Source organism: Microchirus variegatus, assembly GCF_963457635.1.
Source record: "Microchirus variegatus genome assembly, chromosome: 9".
NCBI lineage: Eukaryota > Metazoa > Chordata > Actinopteri > Pleuronectiformes > Soleidae > Microchirus > Microchirus variegatus.
This window is the reverse complement of record NC_139810.1, coordinates 24,460,118-24,472,514: the sequence shown is the minus strand read 5'-3', so window position 1 is coordinate 24,472,514 and position 12,397 is coordinate 24,460,118. Positions and strand designations below refer to the sequence as shown.

The 12,397-nt window shown below is 36.0% G+C and overlaps 1 protein-coding gene across 1 annotated transcript in view; it reads right to left on the bottom strand.

Annotated features, from left to right (window-relative positions):
* The window catches only part of LOC310932221 (natural resistance-associated macrophage protein 2-like), a gene marked incomplete at its 3' end in the record, with an annotated part of 11,079 nt that extends 2,648 nt beyond the window's left edge, over positions 1-8,431 (bottom strand). The window contains exons 1-10 of the mRNA XM_083895513.1: positions 8,303-8,431; positions 8,068-8,190; positions 6,944-7,063; positions 5,412-5,518; positions 5,253-5,323; positions 3,771-3,838; positions 2,079-2,234; positions 1,641-1,799; positions 1,402-1,488; positions 28-147 (exon numbers count right to left, since the gene is read on the bottom strand). Of these exons, the coding sequence (XP_083751639.1) occupies positions 28-147; positions 1,402-1,488; positions 1,641-1,799; positions 2,079-2,234; positions 3,771-3,838; positions 5,253-5,323; positions 5,412-5,518; positions 6,944-7,063; positions 8,068-8,139 (960 nt within the window). The 5' untranslated portion in view covers positions 8,140-8,190; positions 8,303-8,431. The remainder of the gene's footprint in view (positions 1-27; positions 148-1,401; positions 1,489-1,640; positions 1,800-2,078; positions 2,235-3,770; positions 3,839-5,252; positions 5,324-5,411; positions 5,519-6,943; positions 7,064-8,067; positions 8,191-8,302) is intronic.
* Positions 8,432-12,397: the final 3,966 nt, after the last annotated feature.

Here is a 12,397-nt window from a genome sequence, read left to right as displayed (position 1 = left end):
AGGAAACCTTCTCCCTCCTCCACTGACCTCCATGACAAACTGACCAGAGTACGTTCCAGTCATGGTGGAGCTCTGACCAGCTGCAAGAATCCCCACAGCCCAGATGTAGAGCGCTGCTGGGCCAAAGAAACATCCGAGCACAACTCCCTGCCACAGACACGCAAACACACAGCACGGTCAATAAAATCAAGTCTGGAAATCAAATTCAACAGCGTCAAAGGGCGGTTTCACCCATTTTTGTTCCCACTAGGTCAAATGAAGAATAAACTTAATATCACTATGATGTTGCTGTGTTTGTTAAATTCAGTTGTTTTTATTTATTTATTTATTTGATTTTTTCAGATCTTTTACTCAGTAGCAGGGCTTTTATTTTCGTCTTTTTTTCAAATTTTATTTACAATCCCAACATGCTCTGCTATTGTGGGAATGAGACGTGTATCTCAGATCCACTGTCTGGTGTTCGAATCACACATTTATCTCTGGAAATTATTAGCAAAATGTATTTGGTTGGGGGGGGGGGCTTTAACGTTTGTACACCGGAAAACGCGGTGCTTACAATAAAAACAAGAATTTCATATTTCCATATTTTGCAATTTAATTACAGTTTTCTTAATCTTGATGCAAATTCTCAATGTAAATATTGTATTGTTGTTAATAACGCTTTTAATACTTTGCTCTTTGTAGAAGTGAACACATAGCATTTACTGTCACTTTTCAGTGGCTTGATCATTTTACTTATGTATTTAAAAGTGCTTAATAAAGGTATTAGACCACCAACCAATGCAAGGTTTATGCCACAATTATCAGCATTGGCGACAATCATTTCTTTTTAATGTTTCTGTCATTTTGAATACACCAGTTTGTAGAAGCTCTTTAATTGAAATGATATTTTTTAATGTTAAAATATAGTTATTATTGTCATCCATGAATTTTCAAATGTAATGTTTTACAAAAAATACCCAGAAAAAAATAGTAAAGCACATTATTATTTCTTGATTAAGATTTCAAATTATAGTTATTTACTTAGAAAAATGAGTTTAAGTAGTTGAATGTTATGCTGATTGATCTTTACAGTAAATGACTGTGTCTTACATTGTTTACATTACCGTGTACAATACAATAAATGTATAAATAAAATCCAAAATACATATTAGAGGGAAATAATATATATAATTTAAAAGGATGTTAGAAATAGGGTGATCTTAAAATCTGATTAAATAACTAAATGAATGAATAACAAAAATAAAGCTTGTGAAATAGATAAATGTGTACTACAAAAAAATGTCAGATTTATTCCTTCTTACTTTGATGTAAACTCTTCTGCCTTTAATAACTGGAGTAATACATAGCATATATCTCTAATTAATATTAAAAATATAACAGTGACAGCTTTAAACTCACCCCTTTGTAAATGTCCACCTCCAGTGTTTCATTGTTCAGAGGGAACAGATGTGAGTGAGGACTTCCTGACTGATTACAGACGTGATACTGGAATCAGAAAAAACACAAAAATACATCGAGCCATTAAGTCAAAATCAAACAAACAAACCACCACATATCAAAGAAATTCCAAAAACACAGCTTGAAATTTCACTCCTGATGAGTTTTTTCCGGATGAGCGCCACGGCAGAAATACTCACCACCTCTATGTTTGTGCGCTGGTAGAAAGCCTCAGCGAAAACGGCCACCACAAAGACATTAATGAGGAAAGAGATAAAGAGCGCCACGGTCGATTCAATGAAGAAATACTTGTTGGCCTCTCTGACTTCCTTCTTGTCCGAGCGGTTCACTTCTCGTGACTGAAAGAACATTTGAATTATGTTAGATTCATACATTTCCATCTCGGCGCATGTTTGAAAAGCAGTAGGCGAGTATAAACGTTGCTATTACACACAGCTACTTTATCCCATCACCAAATATTTACACAATGTTCTACAACAGTACAACACAAGAACACGTCTGGCTTTTAACATTGCTGCTCTTCATCCTAATGTTTATTTAAAATGTGTATTTTGTGTATACACTTTCTAAAGGATGATTTTTTTTTAGATCAGGGCGATCTGCACTGATGTTCAGACCTTGACCAGAGCAGAGTGGAGGTAGATGTTGTGAGGCATGATGACGGCTCCCACGATGCCGACGGCCTGAGCCAGCTGAACAGGCCCGCAGTCCTGGCAGTACGGCACAAACATCCCCGTCAGCAGCTGCGCTTGGTCTGGACTCACTGTCACATACTGAGAGAGGAGGAGGAGGACGAGGAGGAGGAACATGGTTACTGCAGGACCTTCTTAAACAGCTTCTGCATGTTTATTCTGCTCTGTATTTATTTAATTAATCAATATAATGGAGTTTAACTTAGTTTTGAGACAGAGCACGACGCTCATATGCTGCACAAAGTGTTTTATAGCAATTGCTAATTTACAACTCCAGTCCCTAGTTGGGCTTTTTTTTGTATGTAAATAAAAAAAACATTATAACAAGCTGCAAATACGTAACGTGACAATGAAACATAAGGAAAAACATCGCAGCAGACATGTCACAAAGCACATACACGTTAGACCTGAAACAATACCCGATTAATCAAATACATTTGATAATCGATTAATCGGTTTGAAGCTTTATTCATGATTAAAACAAGATCTCGTGATTGTTTGAACTTCTTAAATGTGAATATTTCCGTTGTTTCTTTGCTCCATAAAACAAAGAAACCATTAAAAAGAGAATCATTTTGGTTATTTGGTTATACCTCATTATTTCCAGGATTGACAAACGCTGATCAACATTTTTTTTACGTTTTATGGACCAAACGATTAATTCGATTAATTGAGAAAATAATCGTTAGTTGCAGCTCTAATAAAACATACAACAATTTCAGCGCTTTAGTTAGAAAACTAAACTAAAACGAAAATATTTTCTGATTATGACAGGTGGTTTAATAAATGTTATTAAACCACCTGTCATAAAAATTAGAAAATATAAATATTTTGGTATTATAAAACTAAAAATTTTATTATTGTTTTTTATTTGTATATAATAATATACTATAATTACGTTGTATAATATAATAATGTAATAAAGTAATGGGTTTTTTTGTAAAACAGTAAATCAGAAAATTCATGGATAACAAATTTTAGTTTTAAAAATATCATTTCAGTTAAAGAGCTTCTACATACTGGTGTATTAGCCATTACAGAAACATAAAATAAAATGTGTCTCAGTTGTGGCTTTGGGTGTATGAGTACAATTTAAAAAGTATAATTCTGAACTGCATGGGCCCTCTGCCTGGGAGCCATTTTGACAGGTCACAGTCGGAAAATCACAAATGTAAATATATGCACAAAAATAATGATGGCTGAGTTCCATTTAGCCGAGTTCCTGGCTCACTGTCACACTGACCTGACTCGCATGACCCACCTGTGCTTGTCAAAATGGCTGCCGTGCAAAGTACCCACTGTGATTTAAAGCCCTTGTGTTTAAACCTATATCAGATATAATGTCTTCTTCTTTTTATGATGTGATAATAAAATGTTATGAATTCACTGTGGCATCATCTACAGTGAAACGCGTGATGATAAAAGATTGTGTTTCTAACCCTGTTGGTCGCAAAAAAAACATGCATTTACTGCACCACACGTCATTTCTGTTGGTGCCAATCCCGACTGACGTAAAAAGGTGGGGTACACCCTGGACAGTTCACCAGAGAAATATGACGACTGATACTGACCGAATGCCCTTTCAATTTTCAGATTCAGTACCTTGAATATTTATACCTCATATCCAAATGTGATGGCCATGACGGTGATCAACACACCAAAAAAGGCTTCCAGTTTCCGCAGACCTGCAGAGAAACAAGATTTAGTTTCATTTATTTGGTTAAAAAAACCCCAAAAAAACCCACTTTATTCTCAGAAAGAGGAAATATGCTTTCAACAAACAAACAATAAGAATATAAAGACAACATACGCACATACGCAAGAGGAAATGCAATTAAAACATAGGTTTTAATATGTGTCCAGAATCCATAACAGGTAGGAAATGTCAAATTATTGTTCACAAGATTTTTTTTTTACTTCTCAAGAAAAAATATTACATTTTGTGTAGGTTTTCAGATCAACAGGAAACTCATTCCATTCTTTAATGACCTTAAAAGAGAAGAAGAAGAAGAGTGGAGCTGCTGAACAAAGCTTCAACTTTTAATCAAACAATCTTTAAAAATGGAGACTTTATGCCAAATAACTCCCATCAAATGAAGGTACTCACAGATGGTTTTAAAGTTAAAAGGCCTTCGTTATTTAAGGCTAAAGATTCGATTCAAGATTCAACTTGATAAAGATTTATGGTCCCAGAGGGAAATGTGTCCTGGACAGCAAGAGCAGCAGCAACTGAGGTGTTGTCACAGTGCATTCAGTTTACGTCGTCCAATAATGTCTTTCATTCATTAAATCATTTCAGAAGAAGAGCAACACACTTTCTGAAACATGAAACCAAGGACCATGATCAATAAATATATGAGATAAAAATAATTGATATTAAAACCTACGAATATCCTAAAAATATGTAAATGATACGGTTTGGATGACATACTAAAGTATGACTTTTTCGTCAAATTCTAGACAAAAAAATTGTCAATTTTTTTTAACAATTTTGGACAACATACTATAGTATGACTTTTTTGACAAATTTTTGACAAAAAAAGTAAAAAAAAAAAGGTAAAACTTTTGACAAAATACTATACTATAATTTTTTTGTCAAAAAAAATTGTCAAATTTTGGATGACATATTATACTATAATTTTTTGTTGTCAAATTCTGGACAAAAATAAATTGTCAAAACAATTGTCAAATTTTGGACAACATACTAAAGTATGAAATTTTGTCAAATTTAAAAAAAAAAAAAGGTAAAAAAAATGTGATAACAATTTTGATTTTTTTTTAAATTAAGTAAAAAAAAAAATCCTGGGAGCTAACAGTCAGGTTGTTTATCAAAAATGTGATTCAGGCTTTCAATGATTATGTTTGATGTTCAACCCAACATCTTATTTTGTGTGCTGTGATTTCTTGTGAAATCCTGTACTTGTTCATGGTGTGAACTAATTGGCATCAGGACAGTCTTGTCTGCCTGGGACCAACATGATCACAGCATTTAAAAATGTCAACCTCAACTGTAAACATTGTTCACTTTAATTTTAAACTGATCCATGTAAAGCCTCGGCGAAATGACGATGCGGAGGATATAGAGCGTCTGCGACTTACCGTACTTGTCGAGGAAGAGGAAGACGAAGGTGTCGATGATGGTGATGAGGACTCCGCCCCACAAGGGGATCCTACAGGTCAGAAATCACACAAAGACGCACACAGCATTAACATCCATGTGCTAACCCAGTCGTTTATCTGCGAGTGTGTCCACACAACCTGCCGCTGGAGAGGAGGTTGAATGCAATGGCACAGCCGATGACCTCCTGCATGTCTGAGCCGATAATCGCAAGCTCCACCATCAACCACAGGATGATACGAGGCACCTGGACAGAAGACGTGAGTGAGTGAGTGTCAGTCAGCTGATGCAGTGTTTAACCAGCTGTTAACCAATTTAACACGACAATCTGTTTACTTCTTATTAAGTCTTTTAGCTCCTAAACTGGAAAAGTAGAATCTGTGTAAGACGACTGACGATTAAATCTCCAGTCCAGAACTTCTGTTTATTAAGTTGATTTATTAAGTCCGACTTCTTATAATTAATCCGTCTATTTTGACCAATTAGAAACTTGACCCATGGGTTTAGAATGAAACAACTTATTGACATAAAAACTAGATATTAGTGTGTATGTGCTATGAATTGCACTGTTCTAAAAAAGGTAAAACACGAAGCTAAAACAATTGTTCAACCCATATCTTTGTTTTGTATGTTTTTGCTGCGTATCTTATTCCTTTGGGATAATAATAATAATAATAATAATAATAATAATAATAATAATAATAATAATAATAATGATAATTAAGTTAAACAAGTTAAAACACATGCATTTGTCTCTCCTTTTGTGAAACTTGTCCAGCAGAGATGCAAACATTTTGTTTTCGAGACAAAAGAGGAGATCCCATGATCTTTCACATCATCTTTAGGGAAGCAGATGTTTTTTCTCAAATGCTGGACATACACCTAAACAATATATAGGTGAATAATCCAGTCACTGAACTTCACAGTAAATTAAAACACAATGGCAGGATTTAAGGGACCACAAGAATGGGAGGAGCGTTTCAGTGTTTGCCACAGCCTGAAGTGCTCGGTCACCACTTGTTTACTCAAGATCTGTGCCGAAGGTGCACCCTTGGTAAATTCCCATGAGAATAATACACAACTCCTTATAAGGACATCCTGTGTGTGTGTGGGTGTGTGGGTGTGTGGGGGGTGTGTTTATAGGTCAGATATTCAGGCTTTACAAAATGAGTTTTTTTCCCCCCCGTGTTCTTATGTGATGTTGTGATTAATTTTATGTCAAATTTTTAGTAGTGATATAAAGTAGCAATAATTGTGCAGAAGTCACCCAATTGTTCAATTTCTGTTCATAAAAATGAGTCAAGCGAAATTGACATATTTCCAAAATTCTGTCAAATTTTAAACATTTTGAGTACTTTTTGCTCAGGTGTGTTCACGTAGTTGGTAAAAAATAATAATATATATAAAAATATATATATTTTTTTTTAATCAGATTGTCTAGGTTGTGCTGAAAAAAATGATATAAGACACTCTATATATGCAAAAAAAAGCAGCCTAAATGCTCTGTGTTCTAAGAGTTAATAACAACTTAATAGATTTCAACCGGGTGATCTAAGGGGCAGATTCCGGGATTAGGGAACAAGGACATCAGTGACATAATTGTGTCCACATACAGCTCTTAAAGGTAAAAATAAGTCATTAACCGCAGAGATTAGATTGGTAACAGACTCACAGTGTGGTACTGGCGGTTGCAGACTTCGGCCAGGTGCATTCCCGTCACCACGCCCAGTCGAGCCGCCAGCCTCTGCAGCAGCAGGCCGATGACGGTGGCGGCCAGCAGCACCCAGAGCAGCTGAGAGGACGAGAACAGGGAAGACGTGGCTTCAGCTCATCAGCCACTTCGAATAAGACTCATTAAGAAGCCGAGGTCAGACGCTGGCTGACCGTGAATGTCTGTGTTAAAAAAAAACATCATCTCCAACTGTCTGAGTCGAGATGAAAGAGGAAAACCGAACAATGTTTTTTTTTGTTTTTTTTCTCTCCCGTCTGCACTCAGACGTTCACTAAAGCACCACAGGGTTACACAGGTTCAGACATTTGTGAGCATTTTCAAAGAGCTATAAAGCGTTCTGTGCTCTCAAACCATCTGCATTCACTTCACCTTCATCTGAAGATGATAGAAGAAGTTCTATCTAACTGTCATTCTTCTGCAAGGGACGGTACGTGTCTCTCCATCTATAGAGCTGAAGGATACATCACTGTATTGTACTATATACTGTATATATATATATGTGTGTGTGTGTGTGTGTGTTGATGGAAGAAGACACATCAATAAATATCTTCAACACAGAGCAGACTGCATGTCTGTAGCAGCCCTTTTTAATTTAAAGCATCTTTTGAATTGATTTTTCATTCTTCAACATTCTTTTCAAACACATTATATCACTGCGAATGATGCGTTTCGTCCGACTCAAACTCACTGACCTCTGTGAATGTGAGAACTACAGCTTTGTGCTTACATTTTTTTTTTTTTTAACTCTAAAGAGTTCATTTTTGTTGAATTCTGACCTGTGATGTACTGAGATTCTTTAAGATCCAGTTAATAACAGCCAAGGCCAGGCCTTTAGGTTGTGTATACAGTCATTTTGTATTTCTTTGTGTCTTCCCACAATAGGTGCAGAGGAGTATCAGAGTTAAGATGGAAGTTGCATGTCTGACAAAGTGAGTGCGAGGACAAAGACGTGGGAGTGTTTGCCATTTCATTTATTCTCATAATGTATTAAATGTTCAAGGATTTCCCTCAGTAAAAAAAAAAAAAGAGTACATAAGAGTACATAGAACTCGATTGTTAGTTACCTTGAATCCAGCTTTAGCTCCAGACTGCAGGTCAGACTCAATGTTACCTGGGTCCAGGTAGGCGATGCTCATCAGAAAGCCCGGCCCGGTGAAGGCCCACAGCTTACGCAGACTAAAGCACTTCTACGTATGAAAGAGAAACTTTAAATGTACCACAGAATCCACACTGGGAAAATCAGCACCACTTTCAAGTTAAAGAAGAAAATAACTGTTATTTGCTCGTGTACCAGATTACCTCATTCGCCTCCTCGGGAACGTGGACCTTCTGGTCAAAGTAAGTGCTCGAAACCGGGTCATTGTCCTGTTTCTGGAGGAAAGCGGAGGGAGCTGAGCCTCTGTGTGTGTGTGTGGTCTGGATCAGCGCTCTCTCTGACACCACGTCATGGGCTGGAATTTAAACGCAAACATAGTCAAACTGGGACATTATTTCACCTAGAATTGTTCTGGTTGTAAGCAGAGCAAAGTCAGTATTATTATTATTACACTTTTCTTTCTTTAAGCAGTACTTTATATTACAATACGGTAATACGTTAATCATTTGGGAATAGGTAACATTTACTCATAAAATGTAAGTAATATAATCTTATTTCCATAATAAATACAAAGCAAAAGCTTGATAATAAGTGTGAGGGGCATAAGGTAGGATGGATTTCAACATAATTCACTAATTTCCAATTCCGATTCCCAAGATTTTTAACGTAAAAGGGAGGGCAATATTTCTTAAAGCCAAAATGTGTGTCAAAATATAATTTTAGATGAATCATTTTCTTGATATATACACATCGTATTCTTCAGACTGCAGGGAACATCTTTGTTTCTCACAGATCTGCACAAATATCACACAGTAAATCATTTAAAATATGTTTTTCGAATGAAAATGAGAATCATGATGTCAAGATTTCCATTCACAATTCCTGTTTAAATAATTGCAATTAGATATTTATTCAGAATCGTTCAGTCCTAGTGTCAAATGACCATTTCAGATTAAACATGGCCCTGACCTGTACACACTCTCATTTATCTGCAATCACAATGTCAGTCAAAATAACCGCAATTAGATATTTATATAAGGTAGTTCAGCACACTGATGATAGCCTACAGTCATTATAATTACCAGGCTAATATCTGGATATTTCTTTAAAAATGACAAGGTGTTACCATAATACTATTTACATTATTATCATGATGTTATTGTACTGGAATGGAAAGTGTTCACTTTATTTATGTCTTTTATTACCATAATAAAATAATTTTACCATTTTATGATCCGTAGTAGATTACAGCTTAGAGTTTATTAGCATCTGCAGTCCAAGACACGACATAGTAACAAACATTCACACACAGAACATGTAGTATACACAAAAACAGCACAACACAGATGGAGTGAGTCGAAGGATCTCAAAGGATAATTTTAGTCTTGGAACTGCAAAACAAAATCTACCTACAGGTAAAAAGTATTATTGAGTACTGTACTATTTATTTATCCAGGAAATATCCATTGAGATTAATAATCTCTTTTCCAGGATGTCGGTCATGACAATGCACCAACAAAAAACAAACAAACCGGTCCTCCTCACCTTGTTCGGCGGTTTGCTCCGGCTGCTCATACGCGGGAATACTGGGAGGCAGAGAAGAGATGTGGATGTTCTCAGGTGTGGGTCCTCTGTCTGCAAAGAAAACTGGGATTATTCTGGGATTGCAGTCACTTACTGGACATGAAAACAGGATAAAATCCCTGTCATCCAGTGTTGAGGTGCTCAGGGTTTTTTTTGTGAGGATATTTTTGCCATGTGAGGACAATTTGGCTGGTCCTCACAACTTTAAAGTTTTTTTTTTTTAGGGTAAATACATGATTTTAGGATTAGAATTACAGTAAGATTGGTTTAAGGTGAGATTATGGGTTAGGTATTTAGTTGTGATGGTTAAGGATACAATAAGGGGCAAATGAATGTATTACGTAACTGAGGATGTCGTGCAAGAGTTTGTGTGTGTGTGTGCATATGTATTCATATTTGTTACATCTTTTCTGGCATAAACACTGACCTTGTCAGGACCAGCAGTCCTTGTTGAGACCAAAACCTGGTCCCAATGAGGCCTAAAACCTCATTTCTGAGGTACTAATAAAGTTAAGTGCTCTGATTTTAACAGTGGCTATAGGTTAAGGTTATGGTCTCTCTGCTAAACAAAGAAATGAATAAAGCAAATTCAAGTGTATTTTCTTTGAGATTTAAATTTTGACGATTTGACAAAACAACAATATATTAAATGAGATGAAATGGAAATAGAGATGATGGGAAATTGACATCCACATCGGACGTTATTGTGTGTTCCATAAAAAGTGATTCTGTCATTATAACTTATTGTGGATTATTCAGTGACGCTCAGTTAAGTGTCATTTCCTGCCGTTTAACGTTCACTTCAACTAAAATAACCTTTGCTTCCGCAGTTAAATCAAGAGTCCTAATTAGAATCTTATGGATACATAAATATTAAACATGTGCAATAAGAAAGGCAAAAAATTGGGTCTTAACCAAAATAAAACACACCATAGAATAATAATTAAAAAAAACTAAGGTAACTTATTGCACTTTACCTCTTCTTCACATTATCCCTTTAAACTTAATCATTTACCAGGTTTAGTCAATATATTATAGTGTCTATGTTAACTCACTGAGCGATTTAGAGTGCTCCAAATCCTGTTCCAAATCCTGTTCCATGTGGTTTTTGAACATTTGAATAGAATAGGACTCATTTGACTGTAACACCATGATGTCACGAACTGCTTTTTAAATAACAGTCATTTTTGGCAGTTTTCCAAATCAACCACATTGTGTTTTTAAGTATGATGATGAGCTGGGGTTTTGTTAGTGGTTTAGTCTAATACTGAATTATGTTGTTGAAGGATTAACAATTAAATCATGTGATGTAAATGACGTCATAGGCTTCCAGCTCCCTTTGCTTGTGTTTGTATTACATTACAGGAGGTTTTACAACAGGAAACACGTGAGGGGGAAAAAAAAACAAGTTTGTCACGTCATAAATCTGTGAAAGGAGCTCAAACGCTTGAAGACAAAACGAAGTCAAACGTTTCCAACTCACCTGGCCGCCGGAAGGAGAACATCTTCTTCTTCTTCTTCATAAGTTTAGTCCTCACACTCGTTTCAAAATATCCTCATTGTAATACAAACTTTCCTGAGCGACATTTCAGTTTTGTCCACACTGACTCCGTTTCCTTGTTTTCTTCTTCTTCGTCTCTGAGTTTTATGGACAACAGGTTGGACATCGTCCTCCTGCGGCTGCAGGTGTTGACTCACCGGGCAGGTAAGTTAGGAGGAGGAGGAGGAGGAAGAGGAGGAGGACGAAGTCGTTCAAACTCTGCTGTTCCGCCGGTTTTTACCACGTGACCCAAGTCAAACAAATAAACTGGTTTGAGCTGATTCTGCACCTGAACCCCAGAAGTCCTGCAGATTTTCAAAATAAAACAGGTGGAAATGGTTATTTTTTAGCAAATCGACTTAGCATGAACACCCCCCCCCCCCCCCCCCCCCCACACACACACACATTCTTGTACTTGCTGCATACTGAGGACTGGCTTGCTGACAAAGTGAGGACCAGCATTTCCACTTTATAAATCAACACAATTACAAATATCTACTTCATGAATGACATCTACAAAGAACTACTGGTTGCAGTACCATAACATGTCTGCAGGTGGAGCCCAAGAGAAAAGAGGGCTGGAAATCTTTTATTATTATTATTGGTCCAAAATTTGACAAAAACGGCATGCTATACTATGTCGTCCAAAATTTGAAAAGAAAAAAATGTACCCAAAATTTGACAAAAACGTCGTACGATATTGTCGTACAAAATCTGAAAAAAAAAAAAATGTACCCAAAATTTTTGGTCCAAAATAATAAAAAAAAAAATTGACAAAAAAAAAAAAATTGGTCCAAAATTTGAAAAAAAATGTTTGACAAAAAATTTGAAAAAAATGTTTGACAAAAAATTTGGAAAAAAATGTTTGACAAAAAAACAAAGAATTTTTTTTTTTTTTACAAATTGAGTATAGCATGTTATAGCAACCTACCTAAGGAAGTGATTTCAATGAAAACAAAGTGAGGACCGGCCAAAATGTCCTCACTCCGTAAAAATTACCTCACTTTGTTGGTTAAAAACCCTCACTGGTCCTCGGTATGCCGCAACTACAAGAACACACACACACACACACAAAACTTTACTCTTAATAAATAAAAAATGGTGGAAATGGTTATTTTTAGTGAATTGGCTTAGAACGAACACACACACACACAAAACTTTACTCTTAATAAAA